The 24552-nt window shown below is 47.0% G+C and overlaps 1 protein-coding gene across 13 annotated transcripts; it reads left to right on the top strand.

Annotated features, from left to right (window-relative positions):
* The first annotated feature begins 315 nt into the window (after positions 1-315).
* On the top strand, positions 316-24327 carry ZNF384 (zinc finger protein 384). 13 transcript variants are annotated; one of them, XM_051631461.1, is made up of 12 exons: positions 316-417; positions 883-931; positions 1809-1998; positions 4670-4736; positions 4886-5126; positions 5456-5786; positions 10453-10530; positions 17532-17756; positions 18410-18592; positions 19428-19506; positions 20398-20556; positions 20721-24327. In XM_051631461.1, exons 3-12 carry the CDS (start codon positions 1946-1948, stop codon positions 20994-20996), a joined length of 1692 nt encoding a protein of 563 aa, XP_051487421.1. In that variant the 5' UTR covers positions 316-417; positions 883-931; positions 1809-1945; the 3' UTR covers positions 20997-24327. The 13 variants fall into 13 exon arrangements, with proteins under 13 accessions (XP_051487421.1, XP_051487377.1, XP_051487430.1 ...); XM_051631417.1 differs by having other exon boundaries at positions 10450-10530; XM_051631470.1 differs by having other exon boundaries at positions 4666-4736; positions 10450-10530.
* Positions 24328-24552: the final 225 nt, after the last annotated feature.

Raw genomic sequence — 24552 nt, 5'->3', positions numbered from 1 at the left:
GAGGGCGGGTGAATATTGATGAGGCGGGTGCATATTGATGAGGAGGGCGGGTGCATATTGATGAGGCTGTGCATATTGATGAGGAGGGCGGGTGAATATTGATGATGCGGTGCATATTGATGAGGAGGGCGGGTGAATATTGATGAGGCGGGTGCATATTGATGAGGGCGGGGAGGCCCCCGTGCCGGAAGCGGCCGGGCGGCACCGCCACTTCCGGCCTGCCCACCGCCCGGGCCCGCCACGCCGCTCCTCCCGCTCCCGGCTGGGGGGAGGCCCGCCCGGCCCGGCCCGGCCCCGCCCCGGCCCGCCCCTCCCGCCGAGCTGCCGGTGACGCCGTTCCGCTGGTCTCGGCGCCCCGGAACGGCTGAGGCGCGCTCCGCCCCCTGCTCCGGAAGCGACTCGCCGCTCTTCTTTCCGGTGAGGAGGCCGCCGCCGCCGCCGCCGGGGTCGGGGTCGCCGCTGGGGGGTGGTGCCCGGTAATCTGCCGGGGGGGGGGGGGGGGGGAGGGGGGGGGAGCGGGGGCGGGGGAGCCGCGGGGCTTCCGGGCCCGAAGCGATCCGGAAGCGGAAACGGCGGAGAGCTGTCTGTCTGTCTGTCTGTCTGCCCGCCCGCCCGCCCCGGTGCCGGGCTCGGAGCGCGCCCGGGGGCCCCGTCCCCGTCCGCCGCCGTGCGCGCGGGGCCCCGCGGGGGGAGGTGGGTGCGGGCCCCCCCCCCTCCCCCTCCCGTCCCGCGTCCTGCCCCGCCGGCCCCCGCGCCCTCCCCGCGCCGCGGCCGCCGCCCCGGGGGCTGGAGGGGGCCGGCAGCGGCGGGGCCCGCGCCTGGCGCCGCCGGCTGTCATGCGGGGCCCCGGGCGTCCCGGTAACGCTGGCGGTTTGTTTGCAGAGCCGGCCCTGGAAGGAGGAGAGATGCAAGAGGAGGGAGAGTGAGAGGGGTAAGGAGTTCCCGCAGCCGCGCCAGGCCTCCCTGCCCCGGGGGCTCCTCCGGCCACGCTGCGGGACGGGGCGGGGGGATGGGGCGGGACGAGCCGCGGCCGGCGGCTTGAAGCGCTCCGGGGGGCGGGAGGAGGGGGTGGACTGGCTGGAAGGAGCAGGGGGGGGCAGGGGATGCCCGCTGCCAGGCACCTGCTGCTCCCTCAGTCGGCTGGCTGCTCCCGGGGCAGGGAACGGCACCAGAGTTTCCCCGAGTTCGGGATTTGGGGACTTTGCCCAGCATCTTGGGAGTGTTTGTGCTGCGAAGCCAGACGTGCTTGTCCTAAAGATGTGGTGGCACTGGAGGTTTTTGGTGCTTCTGAGCTTTGCGGAGGCATTTTGGCATTTCACCTCACAGCCGGCGTGGCCTTCGGCATCCTTAGTGTTCTGCAGCAATTGAGCCTAAAAGCTTCTTCTTATTGAGCAAAGATCTTGGGAAGACGTAAACCAGCATTCCCAAGTCTGGTATTGAGGGATTTACATCAGCTGAAAACCCTACAACAAACAGACAATAAAAGCTAGGTGTCTGAAGAGTAAAGAAAACCCTATGAAAAGTCAACCTCTAAATACCTACGTGTCCAACCTCGATTGTGCCTTCCAGAAACACAGCCTCTACCTCACCGTGTACTTGCACGTGCTTTTATCTCTGTTTATGATTAAAGAGATGATCTACAAAGAAGTATAAGCCCAGCACAATTAAGTATGTGATTCTGTGAAGTTGCTCTGAGGTATATCCTCCAGATTCCTTGTCCCTTGCGAGTTCTCTGGTTCGCTTGGTTGTTTATTTGGTGTCTGTACATTTGTGGTCTGTACATAGAAGGTGTTTTTGGTTTATATCAGGAGGGTACGTTGACATCTGTCTGGTACTAGACTGGTGGATAGGAAGAAGGTCCCATCTCTGGCCTGTTTGTGGAAGCTGGGATGATGAAGGCACTGCAGTGGGACCGTGCGGTCGTACAGGGTTGAAGCTCCAGCCCATGTCTGGTAGTTATAGAGCAATTGGAAGGGTTACGTGCAGAGTTCTGGTAAAGTAAGTGTGAGCAGCATTCAAGTGGGGGCTGCAAACGGGGGTGCATGTTTTCAAAATGCCCTTCAGCCTAAAAGCGGGGTAGGGGAGGGACAGCTGGGGTTCTCAGGGCAGTAGGTTGGTGGAGGCGCCTTATCTTTGTTTTCTCCCTTTGGAAGATTGGCTTGCTAGTCATATTGCATGAAAGCTTCAACTCTTACACCATTTCTCCTTCTCCACATTCTTATATCTTCAGCACACTTCAGCCTTTCAAGCCAAAAGTTTTTGAGGCCTGATCTCCACACAAGCATGAAGCTCTTTTTTTGGTTGGGGAGGTGGATTTTAAGAGAGTTTAACAAAACCAGTGTAGTCATCTTTTAAGAATCAGTGAGAGCTTTATTTTGTCTTGAATAGTAAGCAGACAAAAGTTGGCTGCTCTCTGAAGTTCTGGTAGGGGGCTGGATGCAGGCAGGCAGCCACTGAGTGCCCTCACCTACACTGATTTGGATTGTAGGATCTGGAATTGGGAGTTGCCTTTTCATAACTTGTACTCTTTAAATAAGAAATCTGTTGTGAGATTTCTCTTTCAATTGGCATCTTTTAACTCCTGAAGTTTTGCAGTTGAATCCAGGGGAGTCTTGGGCAATGACAAACTTATTTGGAAAACACATCTGATTATTATAGGAGACTTCTAAGTTTTTACAAAATCAGGTTTACTTTGGTGTTTTTGATGGGGAAGCTGGGCAAATAAAGGCTTGCCTATTCTAAAGACATAAACAATCCCAAACCCAAACTTTACATTCCAGTCCAAACACCCCTCTAGATTCAGGTGGTGCTCAACTGCCAAGAATGTGTTATCTCTTCACGTGTGCCCATCCTGTGGAAGAAAGAAGTAATGTAATTAAAGTGTCACATACACAGGGCCTAGCTGTGGGCAGTGTACTTAATAATTAATTTGGCTCAGGAAAAGAAAGCAGAGGAAGAAGGTAAGAGTCTTGCCCCATCAGATTCTGATTGAATCACAGCAGTGTAAATCCAGAGTAATTCAGTCAGGCAGCTAGCAGTCTGACTACATGCCACTGAGGCGAGGTAAATAATTCATCCTTAAGTGTGTTTATTGGTTGATTTGCAGGGAGTGAGTGAGGCAGGAATACTTGCCTTTGCTGTTGCATGAGCAAGTCATAAAAACAAAATTATCAGGTAATTTGGTTCATTTGAATACTGCTTCTCTACATAGAGGGAAATTATCTTTGCGTTTTGGCTCACACACAGCAATTCCACATGTATTTATTCTGCCTTAATATGTGTCTGGGAAGTAAGTGTTTCATACTACTTGGGGCATACTCCTCAGCTTATCTGATGATTGAGATAGGCCCTTCAGAAGCAATATTTACTTGTTAATTAGGCTACTGCCACATCATAACAGAATTAGGAGTGGGACAATTTGCAGGTTGCTGCATGAGAAACCTACTGCTTTCTCCAAGCAGCTTGCTCTGCTAGTTGTTCTCTGAGCATGGATTTTATCATGTATACTTTACCTCCTAGCTCTACCATATTTTTTCAGGAATAGGTGCATCTTCTGCTTCAGGAAATACCCTTTTTGTCAATTTCTTTAATTTTTGAATATTGTTTTAATAACTGGAACAAACTTTGTCCACCAATGCTATCACGCAGAGGAATGTAAGCATTAGAGGAAAGGGCTTTGACAGCCAGGATTTCCTGAAGGGATGATACCTCAGTCTGCAGAGGGCTGTCCTGTGGTGTCTGATCCTCTGACTGCATGGAACTTTGAGTTGGAGCACTGGGCACTTGGCTGAAGACAGAGTCCCACAGAATCTTGTCCCACAGATGGGAATGAAATGGGCAAGAGAGAGCCATACCATCATCTCATTTGGAAATAGGGTATCTCAGGAGCGGGGTACTCAGATTATTTTCCCCCTGCCTGGTCTCCTTGGATGAGGGTGGAGGATCTTCTCTGTCAGCAATATGGGGTGATATTTCTGGGTTTCTTTTGAGACCAGGACTGGGATGTCAGAGCAGGGGGCAGCAGGAAGTTAGGAGCCCTGAGTTGGACTTTTTGGTCTGCTGTGGCTGGCTGTTACCTTGGGCAAGCCTGTTTCCTTCTCTCTGCCTGTCTTTCTTCCTGTGTAACATAATGCTAATGTCCCCTTGCTGCATCTGGGTCCTTAGTGTGGAGCTGGGGTGGAGGGACAGGTCAAGTCTGAAATTTTCCCTGCTTATGGGGTCAGCCTGTCTGCGACAGCAAGAAATGGTTTTCAGCTGTATTTGCTTGGTTGCACATGCACAGACTTCATCCTTTATGCCATGTATATGGGTGGATGATAATTGGGGAATTTTGGAGGTGTTCTGGGTTTGTAGTCAGTCCTTTTTTTGCATGGAGGACTACTGGGCAAGAGGCATTTGAGATGAACACAAGCCTGTGGGAACACCAGGCACCTTTTTCCCCTGAAAATAACTTTTTGATTTGGGCAGGTAGCTCAAAACTGGGGAGAAGTTGCTCAAGTAAGACAGGGAAGATTAAGGAACTGTCATAGCATCAGACTGAGACAGTTCCATGTTGGAGTCCCTTTGGGTTTAATGTTCTTTTTGTGTGTGTGTCTGTCTGTCTATCTGTCCTCCTTCTCCTCTCTTTCTCTCCCCTTCCCTTTTCCTCTTTCCCCCTGTGCCCAGCTAGGATGGAAGAATCTCATTTCAACTCCTCCCCGTACTTCTGGCCAGCCGTGCCCACCGTCTCGGGACAGGTAAGATCTTTGTCTTCTCACCTATTATGCTGGACTTGCTTCCTTTTAGAAACTGATGCATAAATGTTCCTGTTGCATTTGTTGCTCAGCCAGCTGCTGGGAGAAGCTGTGCCAGAGTATTGTAAAAGCTGTTTTTCCCACCTATTTAGATTGAGAACACCATGTTTATTAACAAGATGAAGGAGCAGCTATTGCCCACAGAGAAGGGCTGCAGCCTGGCTCCCCCCCACTACCCTGCCTTGCTGACAGTCCCCACCTCTGTGGCCCTCCCCACTGGTATTTCCATGGACTCGGACACCAAGCCAGAGCAGCTGACACCACACAGCCAAGCCCCCGTGACTCAGAACATCACCGTGGTACCAGTGCAGTCTGCTGGACTCATGACAGCAGGTAGGGGGACTCCAAAGACTTTGGCAACATAGGAAGGAGATTCCAGGCTGGGAGAATGGGGGGGGGAGGGGCGGTCCTGGAGAATCCATTTAGAGCTGTAAATGATGGTGTGGACTGCCTTTGCATGGCTTCACTGTGAATCTCTGGGTACTCCATGCATCTGCTCTCTGTATGGAAGTTTGACTTCAGCTGTGGAGACTGGGAATGTGTAGGCTACTCTTCTGTTTGGGTTGTGGTTAAAAGTAGGTGTATATTCTGTGGAATAAGGAGGTTGGATGTACTTAGAGATGCAATAACTGCATTCATCTGTCTCTCTTCTCTCTTTGCAGGTCCCGGTCTGGTGATAACTTCCCCATCAGGTTCCTTGGTGACCACAGCCTCTTCTGCCCAAACCTTTCCCATCTCAGCTCCCATGATTGTCTCTGCGTTACCCCCCGGCTCCCAGGCAGCCCTCCAGGTGGTTCCTGACCTGTCCAAGAAAGGGACAACCACCCTCTCCGAAGGTGGTGGGGGTGGCGGGGGTGGGGGAGTTGCCCCCAAACCACCCCGGGGCCGGAAGAAGAAGCGATTGCAGGAGTCGGGGCTGCCAGAGATGAGCGATCCCTTTGTGCTGTCAAATGAGGATGATGAGGACCAGCACAAGGATGGCAAGACATACAGGTGGGCCGTGGGGTTAAACCTTGGCTGTAACGTTGCAAAAGGATGGGGGCATGTTTAAACCTTCAGAGGGTTACATGGGGAGGAAGAGATCTCTGCCTTTTCCCTGTAGAGGCCCTGAGTAGACAACCTTTCAGCTGCAGAAAGAGCTGAGTTTTCTCTAGAATCAGGAATGTTTGCAAGCTGGTGGGTCTACCCAAAACTGAGGATCTCCTTCTTAGTGGGCTACCTTGATAACAGATGTTATTGTTGCCAGGTTAGCTAATAACCAGGATGTTATAGAGCCTGAACCATATCCTTGATGGCACAGCCAAGTGGTGTGGCAGGTGTACTGCAGAATGCAGTCCTGTCTGGTGCAACTGGAGCACTTCTGGTGTAGTCGAGAGCCCTAGCGTACCTGGGAGCCCCCCAGCAGGACTCCGGTCTGTCCAGTGTTAAAGAGTACAAACTGGAGGCACATGGAGCAGGAAGTGATCTGTGGTGATAGTGTCTGCTCCTGTATGGATTGCCCCATGTGATCTCCTCCCATTTCAGCATTCCCAACAAAACAGGAATAAAATAAAAAAAAGAGGGATTTCTGGATTAGGTATAAGGGTGTTTCTGAGCCCTAAGGGTATCAGATAAGAGGTGGGAGAGTTCTGAGCCCTGAGGCTGAGTTTCTGAGCTTGGAGGGATGTGGCTTGAGTTTGTTTACAAGTGAGTGGTGGGAAAGGGAGATATTAACTGGGACTTAAGAACTAACAGAGGATAAGGAGGTGGGTGTTTTAGAAAAGGTGGGAACTGGACAGAGCAGGCAAGTGCTTGGGAGGAAACGTGATGGTCTGTCTTAGTTGGGAAGCAGGAGGGCCTATGGGTGACATAATGATAGGTGTTTCTGAGGGATGATTAAGATCAATAAGAGGCAAAGTAGTACCCAGATGGAAACAGAAATAGGAAATGGTCGCTAGCTCCTGTCACTTCCCACTGTGTGCCTGTGATCCTGTCTCAGTTTTCCTTGAATCACCCTAGACCCTTTTTTTTGTTGTTTTTTACAGATTTAGTTATGTTTCTGTAATTAAGGCATAACAATATGAAGGCATCTATGCAGAGTCAGTGCATCTCCCCGGGCCCTGTTTCATTTTTAATGATAGCATGTAAAACAAGTTTACGTTTTTAAATCAATATAGTTAAATGGGTAGAAAACCAGAGCTTGCATCAGCCTTTTTGTTATCTTACTCCATGTCCCAGTTCTTCCACTTTTAAAATATAATCAGCGTATGGTGAAGAGGGGTGGGAGTGTTAGGTAGCTTGCTATTTGTAATACCACCATTTATTTTGGGCCTTAGCCACAACTCCATGCTACTCAAGCTGCTTACAGTCTGGGTTGCTAATTAGGTTGTTAAATATGTATTTACAGGGGACACAATTGGCAGTGAGCACTAGAATTAAAGCTGAACCAAGGCTTTAATTATAGCTTCTTGTTTACTTGGAAGTTTGGAAAAAAAATGCCCAAGACCAGGTGGAGTGACTCAGCAGAAACTTTATGAACACGCATAGTCTGTGTAGCAGCTTGTGAAAAAGACTTTGCAGGAGAGACACAAATGAATTTAGATGCAGGAACATGTAAACAGGAAGATTTCCTGGCTTTCTGTTTAATCTGAGCTTGACATCTCTGGTACTTCCTCCATGCTCCATCCCAAGCCAGGCCTTCCTCTGAGTCAGAGCTAAGATGCAAGATAGCTAAATGGAGGTTTATTGAAGATCACCAAGGAGTATTTCTGCTTCCTTGGAATCTTCTCTTTGGTTGATGCTTTCCATGTGCAAATTTGGAGCTAAAAATAATTGTTGAAAAAATGAAGGAAAATGCTGTCTTCTCTTGGAGCTGTGGGAGATAAAACCTTTATTAAATACTGTGAAATTGTTTCTCATAATATACATATGAATAGATGTGCAAGTTAAAACTTTGAGGACTCCTGGGTTTCTTCTGCATTCTAAAGGATGATTTGGGTGGTTCCCATTACTACAGTTAGCAGACAAATCCTAGCTAAATTAAGACTGTCAGAGATTCATCTATGCTTGCTCCCTTACGAGGTTGGAGGAGGAGCTACTTGCGGTATTCCCATGTCTACGGTTCTGTGATTTCACTGATGCTTATGATGATCCACTGAGGACAGTCTAGTCAGATGTCTGAAAGGATTTGTATTCTATTGACCAGTATGCCTTTTTTCTTTAACACCTGATTCGTAAAGCCTGGGATTATTTTGTTAGAGTGAATTGTTTGTTTTAAGTTTCTTTTTGAGCTCTGTGAGCTGTCTTGTCTTGAGTGCCTGGGCAGGTGGCTGGTTTCCCTAATTTGTGACTCCTTGTGTATTGGTATAGACAGAGTAAATTAGCCTTGAATGGGCAGCACAGGAAGGCAGACTTGGAAGGAATTGGAGCTCATAGGTGAGACTTGTACTGCAGCTCATCCTGTTCTCTTCTGAATGTAGAGATTCCTGCTCCAGCAAGTGGCAGCTGTTTTGCTGCTGTATCATCTCTAGAAAAGAATTGGTAGTCTGCTGTGAAAGTGGTGCAGGAAGCCTTGTGACTAGGTTTTTCTTTGTAAGAAGAGGTGTGAGTCTTTTGCTAATGCTGGTGTTCCTTGCAGATCTTGGACATCTCCCTTTAGGGCGAGTCTGGCAGAGTCCTTGGTGCTTTGCTTTGTGCTATTAGAAGGATGGTTGCACCTGCAGGGGACAGCATCTAACCCAGTCCTGTGAAGCATTTTCCTTCATGAGTAATGTCACTTCAGTCTTGTCTGGATGCATTCTCAGGACTTTGTTGTTCTTCCCCGACACCTTTGTAGAATACACATTTTTCTGTGGAAAATGGAATTGGCATCAAGAGCCTTTCTAGTAAGATGCTGGCAGTGTGAAGCATGTGGCTGCTTCTTTGTACTTTAAAAGGTGCTGAGGAAAAGAGAATGGGCATAGGTTCTGGAGTCAGCAGTATTGTTTCTTAGTGCTGTTTTGGTGCCTGTACCTGTGTGCTTGTAGAAGTTAGTGGTGTGATGTGATCAGTGGACAAGACTGATGAAGTGCTTCAGCCTATCTGGGCCGAGTCATCAGTTCTCTCTTTCTCTGATTAACAATTCTCTAAATAGTTTCTTCTTTGCAAGAGGAAGAGAGCTCTTTCGAGGCATTGCTTGGTTCCAGTATACAGTTTGTAAAGGCAAGGACAAATACCAGTTGATAGTCTGGAATGGTTTTACAATTTGTGCTTTGAAGCCAATGAAAAAGTTGTGAACTTGAAGAGTGAAGGAGCTGGATGAAGGCGCCCATTAGTGAGGAAATAAGCGACACAAGGGGAGCCAGTGGTTTGAATACTACTGGGTGGGTATGTTCTCAGACATGTCTCATTGGAAGCCTTTTTTTCTGCCCCATACTGGAATTAGCGTAGCTGTTTGGTGAAACTTCTCATGGTTTTTTAATAGATTTGAAATGTGATTATTTTTTAATAGATTTGAAATCTGGTGGCTATGGCTTCACATGTATCTGTGAAAATATGGTCAAATTTGGCCAAGTTGTAAGCTTGGAAAAAATCTGTCAAGCATGCTGTGAAATGCTGTTGTAGTTTGGCAGCTGAAATATGCAAAGATTATATCCTCTTTTACATTTCTTGAGGCTTGCATGACTCCAGGCACAACCAGACTGCCTATCTCCACAGAACAGATAAATACACTCTTAACCTCTCTTTCTGTATGAGGCTGGGCTACGTGTGTATTCTCTATGCATCTTCTAGACTAGCACTGAAGGGCCGAGCATGCTTTTCCTTCAGTCACAGCTGCTCCTTCAGCTTCAGAAAGGAGTCTTACGTGCCTAGTGTTGGCAGTAACCTCCCCTCTCTGATGGACACAAAGGCAAGGTGCAAGAAGATACGGCTTGGTTCAAATGTAGTAGGGATAAGAGTGAGTTATGGGCAGGGCCCGAAGCTGAGTTTGTCCAGGAAGTTTGGAAACTTGGTAGAGCGAAGATGGGAACTGAAAAGGAAGAGAGAGAAGACTAAAGCCTACAAACTGGAGAATATAGCAGGACAGTCTGTTTGCAAAGGAGAGGTGGCACAGAGGTAATTTATGAAGGACCAGGAGCGAGGGGAGGAAAAAAGAGGCAGATTTCCTAGGGGTTGGAAAATGAGGAGATACCTGGAATTAGCAGAACAGATGGGGACACGAGCATGGGATGTTGATAGACAAATGGAAGCATGGAGGAGAGGGGACAGATGTCAGGTGACTGGGAGAATGGGCTGCAGGAGAGGGTAAGGAGGCTGGGGAATGTGGGTAAAGAGGTTGGGCCTGGGTCTTGGTGCAAGAGAGAGGGGATTGCAACAGGCTATAAGGCAAAGGGGGAGTTAAACTCAAAAGTGTCAGACAGGAAGTTTGACCACATTCCCTCCATAGCCTAGAAACCTTCAACCTGATATTCCTAAATTTTGCCATGTCTCTCGTGTCAGCAGATGAATGTGACCTCCTCTGGCAAAGAACCTCATCCCCCCTCTTAAGGCTAGGAAAAGGTGACAAACCACCCTTGTCATGTATCGTCCTAGCTGTAGTGGCAGGGGTCTGTGCAGTGAATCTTAAGATTGCTGATGACCAACGTGGGTGTCAGGATGATGCCACATGTTGGAATTTCTGTTTGCTTTTTTTAACAAGTAGTTCCGTGAGCAGCGGAACTAATGAAGCCTGGTTTCCAGCGGCTCTCTCCTGTGTGGATTCTCTGATGTCTAATCAAGGGTGAGCTTATTAGCCTTTCCCTCAGCAGGGACCCAAGAGGGTCTCTCTTCTTTCCCCAGCTGCATATTTTTATAAGACTTGTGATGACTTTAAGATCCTTACCCCTTTTCCAGATTTTGTTGAACTTGGCTTATGATCTCAAATCTCTAAGGAGGACAGGTGCACAAGCACATCCATATGTATATATGCTCAGTTTGTACACAAAAGCTTTGCTTTGTATATGAATGCTCTGCCTGGAGGTTAGAAAATGTCTGAATTAAGACTGACCACATGCCCTAGGATATAATAAGGTAAAAACTTTGAGTTATAAGTTCTGTCCCTTCTGCTGAGATGTTGTGACTCTGTGTGTGTGTGTATGTGTGTGTGTGAATGCATGAACACTTATCAGTTCATCACAGTGCCAAGCAGAAAGAATTAACAGGAAAGGTTCTTCTGTCACAACTTGAAGTTTAGCACATGTTACTATGTCAATGGAATGAATGTGTGCAGGGGAATGAGGGGGGCAGTTACAGTTTCAACGGGGGGGGGAGAGAACTTCTAATCTATTCTGTCATGCTATCTGATCACACCTTAATTTAGCCCTATTGAGTCAATACACTTTGATTCCATCTGTGATTGTATTACTGCACTTGTTGTGTACATGATGGCCTGACAGAGTCTTGCATGTTTACTTAGACAACCTGACTGTTTAAGTAAAATTAAAAAAAAAAATGTTGACATGGGGTTGCAATGTTGAGGAGGAGGAGTTCAGGAAGGCATTTGATTGCTAGTCTGAAGAACTGTAGGTTATGCTTGTCTGTTTCACAGATCTGCTGTGGTGTCCTACGTCCATGTGGTTCTGGCCTGCAGAAAATCTTGCCTTGAAACCTGTGCAAGTACAAGTTAGGTCTAGTATTCAGTGGATTTGCATTTGCCATAGGGTAAAAATGACCACAGCCAGTTAACCTGAAATAATTAACTTTTTTGGTGTTCCCAAAACCATAATCTCAAGTATAATTTCTGTTACATGTCAGACCTTGTTTTGCTTTATGGAAGCATTACATCTTGTAAGTGTAGCATAAAAATCTGTAGGAGCTGTGGTTTGAATGTATATAATCTGAATTTTCCTTTAAAGGAAAAAAAATGCTCAGAACTATCAGTTTGGCCTCTTGGAATTAGTGGGTATGTCTGTCTTGCTGTGTTTCACACCTTTACCTTAGAAAAATAAAACGGGGACATTGTGGGCATAGGTATTTCTGTGGTGGGTACAGGAGATGAGTGATTCTGCTTCATGAGGTTGGAATTGCATGTGGCCAGCAAGGTTTTGAGGTTCCACAGAGAGTGGTGATGTAAAAAACTGAGCACTTGCCAGTGAAGTATCTGTCTGTGCAACATAATAAGGATTGCAGTTGTGTGGAAACAGTCAATAAGGCTCTGTCTCAACGCACCTGCATTGCGGAGCCCAATTACGGTGACATAGATGACCTTAATTCTGGCGTTTGCAGGTTTGCTAGGGCTTTCTCTTGTGCCTCTTGTGTTCTTTTCATTTCAACTTTTGCATGTTATCACCATATTAGGAAACCCCTCATTATGTTTTATTGTTTTACTCGTCTTTTTGGTCATGGTGAGTCAAAAATCAGTGGTAAAGGTCTTAGGCCAGATGTTCAGTGATTTGGAGGTCAGCAGAAAGTCATGGCTGATAATTTCTAGATAGAAGCAATGCTGGTGGATAGCTAAAAAAGAAATGTATGGAAGCCTTATGTGGTTGCTAAACAATTAAAGAAAACTGTATTTTAATATGGTCCAATGGAAGACAGCCTTTTGGGTAGTGCTGTGTGACTTCTCCAGCAGTCAGGGTTTGAGGGTTTAGGTATATGGACACAGTAGAAAACAGTGAAGTGTCCTGTTGGATACTATTTAATGTCTTTGATCTAAAGATATGGTATGTGGGGAAACAGTATCCTGGGAAGCAATGAATGTGAAAAAGACCTCTAGGAATTAAGTGTGAGCTCCCAGTGCGAGGTTGTGACAGAAGAGGGTGAATGCAGTTGTTGAAAGCACAAACATAGGAAGCATTAAAAGAAGACAGGCAACTTGGGAAGCATGCTGAAATATCATAAAATTCTGGGTCTGGTGTTTTCAAAAGATGATTTGGAAAAATGGGCAAAACACAGGAATGCTCTCAAATATGAGACCTGTAAAAGTGTTATATGGTGGGTGAGAGCATTTAAAAACACTTGCTGCCTTGCCAGGAGAGTCTGATTTTCTGTAGCCTTCTCAAGCCACTGAGTGTCTGGAGGACTACGGAAATAAGTTGACTGAGGTATCTGAGAGCAGCAGATAGGATAGTGTACATGGCAGTAGTGTGACTTGGTAAGTTGAAGTATAATGTTAATTTTTGAATAGGAGTTGATGCTGGGTATACAAGTGGTTCAATTAATCTGCTTTCATTTGCCATCTTCGTACTCGCTGGCTTTATTTAGGACTTGTTCAAGTTTTCTGGCTGTGTGTCTTGGCTGTTAGTTTCCTTTCCCTTGTCCCTTTTAAAATATTAACTTCAGCTTTAAAAAAAAAAAATAGGGAAATGCACAGGCTCAATTAGCATTTATAATGAACTGTGCATCCGTTATTATGCTATGCTTGCATTAGTTACTTCATTAACTTTGCATTGCAAAGGCAGTACATTTCTTTCCTTACTAAATGACCTGCTGACTCAGACAGCCTAAACTTTTACAATCTAGCTTAACTTCAGACATTCCTGATTTGATTTTTTTTTTTTTTTAAACTTATGGCCTCACTTGTACTTATAGCCTAACAGAGAAGGAGCAAGGGCGCAATTAATTTCTAAGACTAATCACAGTAGATACTAGAAATTTGAATTCTCAAAGCCATGTAAAAGTTTACATATTTTTCCCTACTGTGATACTGACTAATTAAGCACTTGATTGAAAAATGCTGTTAATCCACATTACGCAAATTTTACTATGAACTGGTAGTTCAGATGGTATTGTATCTCACAACAGCATCTGATGAATGAGGCAGAACATTCCATGAAAAGTGGAAAAAAATAGAGTACTCTGTGCCACAGAGTTGTAGTCTGGTTGATAAAAGCATAATTCTGTTTATGACTCACCATGATGACTTTCATATGGGAGCAGAATTAGAATTGTACATCCACCTTTTACTGGCATTTCATGATTTTCGAGGGTGTTTGTCTAACACAAATATTCTCCGAATGTCTCACTATTTCCCTACAGATGCCCTATAAAAATAAAGTATTACAAACATTGAAAAGGGTTACTTTTGATCTCTGGCATATGGCTAGGTACTAAATTAACTCTTTATATGGAGACATACACCTCTGTTACTAAGAATATGTTCTCCCAGGCAGTCTGAATTTGCAGAGCTGTAGCAAGCAGCTGTAGGGATATGTCACACTGTCAATTGGAATGCTGCAGTCATTTCTGTTACTTGCTTTCAGAAAGGATACAGTGAAAGGAATGATAGTTTAGAAGCACAGTGGGGAGAAAAGATTAAACAGAGGGGAAAAAAAATCAATTATTTCATATAGCATTTTGTTCATGCTTCGCAAGGAGCACTCCCATCTTTACCTCTCCCCAGCCAGGAGAATTTAACTCGGGAATACTGAAACGCTGCTAGTGTCAGATACAATGTTCTCATTATCCATAGTTTTCACTTTTTTTTTAATCCATATTTGCCCACTAGAGGGCTGATTGCATCTTCCCTTTTATTATTTGATGTTTTCTGAGGCAGAATGCAAAGCCCTTAATTAAATGGACCGTTTGTTCCCTTGAAAATGCCTGATAGACCACACAATAAAAAACTCTCTGAAATGCATCTTTCTGCTATGTTCCAGGGCTTTTTTAAACTCAGAAGGCTCATCAGTTTGTTAATGCTATGTAACATTCTTGCCCTCTCAGGGCTGATGCTAATGACATGATTGGAAAATGAGTCCTTGCAAGACCTTCTTTTAAATGTTGTTTGAAAAACATTATTGGAATGTCCATAGCTGCTAAATTCAGATGAGGGGTTTGGGTTGGTGGGGGGGGAAGGTGGTTTTTGCTAACAGTCAGATTTATCTTCCTTTTTTATTCAAGTGCCAGGGAGGTTTTGAAATACCTTCTTTATCATTTTATTTTGAAAATGGAAAAGGAAATTCACTCTTGATTCTCTTCATTAAAGTTTGTTCTAGGGAATTTCTGACCTGAAGGCAGATACCTGACAAAGCAAATAAGGAAAGGAAAGGATGCACAGAAGTTGTGGAAAATAAAGTAGATGGCTTTATGGCACTACAGATGTAATGCGTGGGATTACTTAGGCTTGATGACATAGTAAAGTTCATGAAATTTTCAGAACAGAATAGACTGCTTACAATGTAGTCATGTGCACAGCACAGGAGAGATTACTGCCCAGCATTGCATTTAAGCTATAGCAAAACTTTTAGAAAGATATTACTCTCAGAAATGTAGCTGGATTCTCAAAATATTGATTCTAGGGGCCAAGTAATTGAGACCATACTATAGCCCCTGAGTGTTCCAAAGATGCATTATTCTCATGGCTGGAAAGATCCTATTTCCTCTTGGATTTTTTCACTTTACTGTCAGTTATTGTTTCTCATTACACCTCTCTTGGCTCATAAACCAAGTCCCTAGTAATTGATATTTTTTTCTCCCCACATAGATTGATGTGGGTATTGACCAAGCTATCTTTTAAGCTTTTCTCCAAACCTGGACAGACTGGGCTTATTGAATATTTACTGCAAAGCTGGTTTTCCACCTGCCATTGTTCTTGAAGTTTGCTGAACTTGGATGAGTTTTTCAATAATTGTTGACTACGTGGACTTCAGGATGAGACATGCTGTTGTAAGAATAGTTGCACTGTTCCAGTTTACAAAGATGGTACCTACTATTCTCCTTTGTTTTGGTTAGCCATATTAGCACAGCATTGCACTGGGAGCTTGTTCTCAGTGGAGTGGCTCCTCATCTGATATTGTGGAACAGAATGAAACTGAGAGTATTGGAAGTAAGCATCTGCTGAGAAAGGAGCTTGATAAAAGTAATGGGATTATGGCATAATTGCTTGCATTAACAGGGAACTAGACTTGGCAACTCAGAGGTATTTTTCAGTTCAGTATCCACCTCAAAGTTCTTTCTAGCATTGCTTCTTTCAAGGAGACAATCCTTATCTTGTAACTATGACTTGATAACTGCAAAATGCATGTACTTTATTTAGGTGTGGCTTTAAACATTTCAGAAGTCTAAACAAACTGCACCAGTGTTTGGAGATAGTTTGGCTTATAAACCAAGAGCTATTTCTTTAAAAAGATTGTTCTGAATGTTCCTCTTTTTTTCTTGTACCTCTAAAAGACCTAGGGGTAAGCAGCCAAATACCTTTTGTTTGTTGGTTCCAGAAGGGATTGTTGTGTGTGTGAGGGAGATATTATCTAAGAATGTGTTTGTTTAGCTTGTGTGTTCTTTTAGGGTTTGCAATTAAAGTGGATTAAGAGAAAGCTGAAGGTAGGAAGCATAGGGACAGCTGTTAGAGATGATAGTAAATGTGAAAGAACAATGATGGAGAGGAAGAATGTTATGGCAGGTGTGTGGTAGAGTGCTTGCTAGGGATGCATTGCTTCCAGTTAAATGGCTTAAATCAAGCTGTGGCTTGGAAGGGCCTGTGGAAGTTAAGGTAGGTGCTGGATAAATATTGCCTGTGTTACACATGCAGATCAGACTGCACACCTCATAAAGCTTCTGGCTCCAACCTCAACAGTCACAATAGTAGGTGTAATGAAGTATCCTCCTGGGAGGAGATGGATAGGGGGAAGACCAGGAGCAACTCAATGTTGCTTGTAATACCTACAGAGACTTTTGTTACTGAGCAGTTTTGTAAATACTTGTAAAACTTGAGGAAATTCCCAGACAAAAACATAGGTCAACCTGCTGTAAAGGTTGAAATCATGTTAACCAGACTTCTGGATGGCATTTTTTCTATCAGATGTGACCCTGCAAGTTCCAAACGCAGGTTGATTTTTCTCTTGTTTAATTGAAAAGTCTGCAAATTGAAAAACTTAAGTTCAGAGAGACTATAACTCTGGCCCTTGGTTGGCACACATTTTATTTAAAAAAAAAATAAAAGAAATCCAGTAACCATCTTGAATTGTGTAACAGTGCAAGCTTCTCTTAACAGCCTGGTGTGATGATGGAGGAACAGTCTTCAACAGCAGCATCCATAGCAGATAAATGCCAACTGCTTCTTTCTGTTCAAAGTGTGTGTGTTACCAAATATATTTCTGATCATTAAGGGAACAGATGGGTCCCAACTTTTAGACAAAACATTTTCCATCACATCAGTAAGGCAGAAATTATGAAAGCCCATTAGACCAGTGAAATGCCACGTTTGATATCCGGATTATCTTTGAGACACTCATTAGGAAAGCAGCACTGCTGTTATTTTCAGCATTTTGTGTTCTAAATAATCCAGTGTCTTCCCAAAAAATGGGACCAGACTTAAGTGAGTTTGATCATAACTGCTTTTGCAGGCTTTGCAGACATAGAATTAACTTTCATTATGAAGATGAGCCTTAACCTGGGATTTCCAGGATTTTCAACCTGGTTTGGACTGAAATAAATCACAGCTGAACAAAGTGGTTTTTTTGTCTGGGAATTGTTATTCCTGTCCCCTTCAGTTTGTTGTTGGAAAGTTTCCAAAGTGTTGCCCTGTCTCCCTTTTAAGCCTAATAAATTAACCTCTTTTGATTCTTTCAAGACCTTTACTTGTCTGGCTGCAAGGTCTTGATTGGTCTCTTCTACCTTAAGTTTGTCCCTCTGGGACTGGAGTACTCGCAACCGAGCACCATGTCCCAGGTGAAGCCTCCCCAGAACCACGTAGTGAGGAAACATCCCTTCTTTACTCAGTGTGGCAGACCCTGTCCAGTTAAGAGTTGATAGCTGTTTGGGCTTGCCCCTGTGTGACACTGTCTCTTCCCCTCGCCCCGGTCCCAGGTGCCGGATGTGTTCGCTGACCTTCTACTCCAAGTCGGAGATGCAGATCCACTCCAAGTCCCACACGGAGACAAAGCCACACAAGTGTCCTCACTGCTCCAAGAGCTTCGCCAACAGCTCCTACCTGGCCCAGCACATTCGCATCCACTCGGGGGCCAAGCCCTACACGTGCAGCTACTGCCAGAAGGCCTTCCGCCAGCTCTCCCACCTGCAGCAGCACACACGGTAAGGGCCAGAGGAGGCTGGGGGCCCTCCACACTGCATGTTGCCATCATCCCAGCATGCTGTGAGCACCCTCGGCGGGTCACTGCCTGGGGAGGCCTTGCTGTTTTCTGCAGGCTGGTCAGGCCTCAGAGGTGACAAACTGGCAGTAGTGGTATCCGACACGTGAGAGAGTTGTCACTGGCTGTGAGGGGCTGGGTGTGCACAGAGGCTAGGGCTGCTCACCCAGAAGGGCACCTGCAGCAAAGCCATGCTTTCTGACAGAAGGTAGGACTGGTTGTGTCAGAGCGAGAGCAGAGTGGGCGTAGGAGGACTGTTCCCTGTTACCCCAGCGTAGTTCTGCCGAACATCTCAGTCCAGGCTTGCAGCCCCCCTGCTATTTCAGCCGTAGGCTTCCCACACACAGCTCTGCCAATGCCCCTCAGTCCAAGCTCTATAGTTCCTCTCTCTGGATCCTCCCCCGGTGCGGACAGACCACGGTCTCTTGAATCCAAGGGGAGCCCGGTTTGAGACCGAGCGAGCTCAGGCCGTGTTTGGAGTTCCTCCACCTAGCAGATAGCCCGGTGCTGTCCCACCCCCTTTGTGCCCTCATTCCATCAGCACTAGCCAGATGGCGGTCGTGTCCAACTGCTGCTGCTCCTCCTCCTCTTCGGCAGGATCCACTCCAAGCTCCACACGGCGATTGTCAAGCCACACAAGTGTCCTCACTGCTCCAAGAGCTTCGCCAACACATCCTACCTGGCCCAGCACCTCCGCATCCACTCGGGGGCCAAGCCCTACACCTGCCGTTACTGCCAGAAGGCCTTCCGCCAGCTCTCCCACCTGCAGCAGCACACACGGTAAGGGCCAGAGGAGGCTGGGGGCCCGGCCCTGGCCCCCCCGCGCTGCCGGCATGCACCTGTGGAGCACGCGCGCCAAGCATGCGGGGGGCGGGCGGGGAGCGCGGCCGGCTGCGCCCACAGAAGGAGGTGACCCCCCCCCCCCAGAGTGGACGGAGTGGAGGCTGCGCAGGAGACACTGACCACGGCAGGGCTGAGGTGGGCACGTGCTGTCCCTGGGGATCCTTGGTCTGGCACCGTGGGGGGCACAGAGAGAGAGAGCGATAGAGAGAGAGGCATTGGCTGTAGGGGATCCCAGCCTGGCACCACGGGGGTTGGACTGAGTGTGTGGAAGCTTCTTCTGGCATTGCAGGGGGGCATGGGCAGATGGGTGCTGTAGGTGATCTCAGCTTGACCATGTAAAGGGAAAAGTGCTAGAGTGTCTATCCTGAGGAGGAACAGAGCTGTTTTCTTGGTGCCACAGGAGGAGGAGAACAGATTCCTCTTGGTCGTGTGGGACTCCTGAGCTTGGAGCAGGGAGCCTGGACTTCCAGACCCCTTCCCAACCCATTTTCAGGTGGCCCACATGCCCAGCTGCCAGGCATTCGTAAGCTCTTGCTCCTCAGTCCTAGTCACCCTATGAAATCTGCTTGACTGCCTGTCTTCTCTAACTTCTAGCTGGACACAGGAGCTGGGCGGAGCTCCCTTTGTCCAGATAGAACAGCATCTGGAGGCAACATCATCCCCTTCCTTGCTCTCCTTAGTGGCTGTGAGATTTGATCACGGCATCGGGCCCTGGCAGTCTGCCCTGCCTGCCTGCTCACTGCCTCCCATTTGTGCTCTTCCTCCTCAACAGTATCCATACTGGGGACCGACCCTACAAATGTGCTCACCCTGGGTGTGAAAAGGCTTTCACCCAGCTTTCCAACCTGCAGGTAAGGGCCTTGGGCTTGTCGTACTCTCCAGTGGAGGTGGCATGGGCAGCTCTCAAATGGTCTTAGAGGCTACTTTCCTGTGGTGGAGGAGGAGGAGAAATTGGGACAGCTGGGAGGACAGTAAAAGAATAGAAAAAGTTGTGGAAGCGCTGGGTGGGAGAGAGATCCCTGGCTTTTGTGGAACTGGTGACCCAAAGAAGTCCAGTAAACAGTTGTATCCTATCAAGTTGTAAACTTGAAAGCGGTGAGACCTTGGTAAGTTCCTCCCATCTGTTCTGCAGAGTTTTCTAACTTAGCTGGGGCAAGACTTTTGCTAAATGTCACGCGGAATAAAACCTGGGCATCTGATGGGGGCTTTTTTGTTTTACAGTGAAATGGAGGACATAAAGAGTAGGGATTGAGCAAAGCAGAGGTGGTGTGTCCTGTGGCAGTACCCTAGAGGAAGCGAACTGTAGGGCATGCCAAATGGCAGAGAGCTGTAAATACCTTGGAGCAGTTAAAACAGATCCTGCCCTGAAGGGCAGTGACAGATGCAGGGAGCAACTGTGTAGTGAGGCAGAAGAGGAGAGAAAAGTAAAACCAAAAGACTGAGAAGGACTTGGGTGGAGACTGAGAAGATATGGGGGTTGTGAAGAGTTAGCAGTCTCTGCTCCTCAGATGCCTAGTATGCCTGAGAAAGATTGGCATCTGTGGGGAAGATGCAGTGGGCTGGAGGGAGAAGCTCTGTCCCCTGTGGTAGGAGCCAGGCATCCTTCCCTCAGCAGACAGGGGCCTAGGGAGCTTGGGGCCTGGCTGGAAGGGGTGTCAGAGGGAAAACCATCTCCAGTACTAATACTCACTTCCTTCCCTGTGCTTGCTTTCTCCTTCCTCCACGCCGCTGCTGTCCCTCAGTCCCACAGACGGCAGCACAACAAAGACAAACCTTTCAAGTGCCACAACTGCCACCGTGCATACACAGATGCTGCCTCCCTGGAGGTACACCTGGCGACCCACACAGTGAAACACGCCAAGGTCTACACCTGCTCCATCTGCAGCCGGGCCTACACCTCTGTGAGTATGTGCTGCCCTGGGAGGTACGGAAGTGGACACACTTCCCAGGGAGTAGCTCCTTTAGGTCCAACAGAAGTAGTCCCCGGAGCTGCCATGTCCCTCCCCATGGGCTGTGGCTTTTGCCACCGCCGTCCCCTTCTCTCACACCGCTCTTCCTGTTGCAGGAGACATACCTGATGAAGCACATGCGGAAACACAACATCCCTGACCCACAGCAGCAGGTGGTTCAGGCGCAAGCCCAGGCCTCTCAGCAGCAGCAGCACTTCCAGCCACAGGGTGGAGGGGCAGCAGGGGGCCCTTCTGGAGACACTAACCAACCCAACCCTCCCCCCCAGTGCTCCTTTGACCTGACCCCTTACAAGACTTCAGAGCATCACAAGGACATCTGCCTCACTGTCAGCACCAGCGCCATCCAAGTGGAGCACCTTTCCAGCTCCTAGAGAGACCTCAACCCAGGGAGCAGAAAGCCTCTTGTGCATAGCCTGCGCCCAGGGGCACCGCTTGTGCAGCGGCCCTCCTCGTGCAACAGTCTCCGGCCTCTCCTCCTGCAACAGCCTCTTCTGGCCGTGTAACCCTGTTCATGGCAGCCCCTTGAACAACAGCCTGGCTCAAGGGGGTGCTCCTTCTGTGCAACAGCCTGCCTGGTAGGAGGATGCTTCCTCGTGCAAGAGCCTCTTTCCTGTGCTGGGATCACTTCCTCATGCAAGAGCCCCTCCTTTCAAACCCAAAGAAAGGCCCCCTTTTGCCTTCTCTCTCCCTGTGGGATGTGTCTGAAGGGGGGGGTGCGTGTTGAGACATGCATGGTGGGTGGGATGGAGAAATGGTCCTTGTCTGTACAGGGGCTCGGACACATGTTTTCAGCAGACTACAGAAGAATGTGGCAGGGTTCACAGCTGGATGGTGTTATTTGAGGATTTCCTTGAGTGTCTAAGGGAGAAATATCCATTCCTGTCCCTCCCACTTGTGAAAGGGAGGAAGGGTCACTCGTCCTGCTCCAAGGACTGGATGGGAGAAACCTCCTTCTCCCCAGTGGAAGGTGAGACCAGTGCCGGGGAGGGAGAGGTGAGGCATGTTCTCTGGGCAGGGCAGGTGCCTACACTGCCTCAGGGCTGTGGAGTATCGCACTCTTTCTCCTCCCCTGGTGGAGAGCAATAGAGAGGAGTCTGTTTGAGCTGGCTGCTGCCTCTCTCCCAGCTGTCTGAGCAGCATGATGGCCAAGGCCCTGTAGGAGTGTGGGTTCCTGCTCAATGCCCTTCCTGCCTGTTGTGGATGATGCCCTAGCAGCTTGTACTCCTCCTCTCCCTACTGCTTCCCCTCACCTCCTCAGAAAAGCCTGCAGGCATCAACAAACAACAAACCAAAAAGCAACTGGAGGGAGGGTAAGAGACTGCCAAAATAATCATCACCCTTCTCTCTACTCCCTTTCCTGAAAGGCGGAACAACAGCAGTTCTGACTCTCGCACACCTGTCCTGCCCCCAGTTTCCCAAAGGGAAGGAGGAGGAGGAGGAATAGACCAGTCTTACCAAGGAGCTGGCAGGAGGCAGGGAAAGGCTAGCTTCTCCTGCTTGCCTCCTGTCAGAGTGCTCTCCTGGGCTCCCTCTTGCCAAGACGGGCTGGACTCACATGGCAGTGGTGGCCTCTTCTGGACCCTGGTCATGGGAGAGAATCCCCAAAAGGTGGACAGTGGAGAGAAGGGGATGAAGTTCCCCACAGAGAGACCAATCTAATGAGAAGGGGGAGCCAACAAGGATAAACTGAAGGCCCCTTGAATTTATATATATATATATATATAAATATCTATTCCCCACCCCCGGCCCGCTCTGTCCTTGCTGTAACTGTTTCTATCTCTGTGTTTATAAAACGCATTATCCTGGCGAATTTTTATTTTCAATCTTCGTTTGTTTTTTCCCTTTCTCTTCGTCTTCAATTCTCCTTCCCCCTGTTTTGTTTTGTTTTTTTATTGGTCCACATGACTACTAGTCTTGTGTGTCACTTGTTAGTTTCTTTGGATCATGGAGGCTGACTCAGAAGAGAATGAGAAGGCAAGGGAAAAAGCATGTATTGTTGGGATTTAAAATCAATCACCCACCCAAAGCCTATAGAATCCCAGACTTCTGTATGAACAACCAATAGGGGCTTTTTTTAAAACAAACAAACAAACACCTTGTATAGAAATAAATTGGTGTAAAAGGCTCCTTGAAGGTGCTGCTGTGAGCAGCCTGCCCCTGTGACGTGTGTTCCTTCCCCCTGCACCAGAGCACAAGCATCTTGCTGCTGTGTGTCCCGGGTGGCCATACAGGTGGACACAAGGACAGCAGCATCTGTGCCTTTGGGCAGCCTTGCAGTTGACAAAAGGAAAGCTCTGCTCCTGAGGTGCCTGTGGCAGAAACCTTTTTCTCTGCATTTAGTCACCAGGATTGGCTGCAACCAGTGGAGTGTTTTCTAGCTCTGTAGGCTAGGCTGGAAGAAGCTGTCTGATCTGCTTCTTGCATTTCACAGGTGACATTTCAACCCGTTTATCCTGTATTGAGCCCCAAGAATGAATGTGTACTTGAAGTATGTGTTGACAGAATGCATTGGCTTGATTTTGAGGCACTGGGACAGAGAGAATCCCTTCCATTGGTAGCCTGCTGCAAGGACTTCATGTTCTCACTATTTAAATATTTAAGCCCAGTTTTTCCTTTAGATCTGTTTGGCCTTGGCTTCCAGGTGCTAGTTTTATATACATCTATCCCACTGATTCAGAGGACCTTTGAGCACAGTGGGGCTTTTTTCCCTGAACTGGTATTTAAACACTGCAATAGCACTTCTAAATCCACTTTTCTGACAAGCTAAATAGATGGAACTCCTGAAATCTTCCACTGTAAAGGATTTCCTCCAGCCCATGAACTACTCTTGTCCTTTCTTTCTACATCTTGTAAAATTTTTCAGCATCTTACAAAAAAATGGAGTGTTCAAGCCCCGGTGCCCACAGACAAGGTCCCCCTGCTCTTTGCCTTAAGTCTGCAGAGGATTGTGTTTGCCCTCTTCTCGCAGCACGTAGCAGCTCACGTGAGCTGCTTCTCTGGTGTGACCCCGAGATCACCTGAAAGCTCTCCATGATGAGTGTTTCCCCATTTTTACAGGTATTGTTTGCGTTCTTATTTTCTAGATACTTGACATGAGGCTGTATCAAAGTCCAGTTGGTGTGGGTGGACCTGGGTTATGATGGTCCAGGTTCCTCGCTGCTTTCCCAGTTTTGTCACCTGCAAACTTTATCAGTTTTGTTTTTGTTGTGTTGGGTTTTTTTACTTTCAAAGCCAGGTTGAAAATGCTCTCTTGCATCTGACCTACACTAACTTGAAGAGCGTCATTCAGTGCAACTTTTTGTGAGCTCCTTTTTTGAAACTTGCAAGCTAGGCATTTCTTAATCCACTTAGTGTGTGATTATGTACAGTAAATCTTTTTGACTTATGGTGCTAGGTCAATGCCTTACAGAAAATTAAGTATGTTGCACCTATGCAGTCCCCTTTGTTAAACCAAATGTGTAATGATGTCATCTAAGAATGAAATGAAGGTGTTTTTTCATATTTTTTTTCTTACCAAATCTATATTTCATAAAACCTTTGGATTATAGGTTTTCGTTTTCATTCATTAATTCTTCATCTCAACAGCTTTTCCAGAGTTTTGACATGGAGTCATTTCATTTGCCTTTTGGAAATACTGTCATGAATGTCTGAAGGTATTTCTCTCATATCCCAAGTTTAATTAAAATCTGCATCAATGGGCTAGAGAGCTTGTTAGTCAATTCTTTTAGGACTCCTGTTTCTTTACTGCCTTAAAAATTACAACCCCACTAGACATCTCATCTACTTTGATATTAAGGTACTGGATAGAAGCTGCTAATTTCATATAAATGCCACATCCTGTTTCTTTCTGAATATGGAATTGTTTGTTGACTGATTTCCCCTATTCTGTATCACTAGCATTTTTGCCATTTTTATCAGCATCAGTAC

This window comes from Apus apus, chromosome 1 (genome assembly GCF_020740795.1).
Source record: "Apus apus isolate bApuApu2 chromosome 1, bApuApu2.pri.cur, whole genome shotgun sequence".
Taxonomy (NCBI): Eukaryota; Metazoa; Chordata; class Aves; order Apodiformes; family Apodidae; genus Apus; species Apus apus.
Note: the sequence above shows the minus strand (reverse complement) of the source record. Positions and strands in the feature narration are given on the sequence as shown.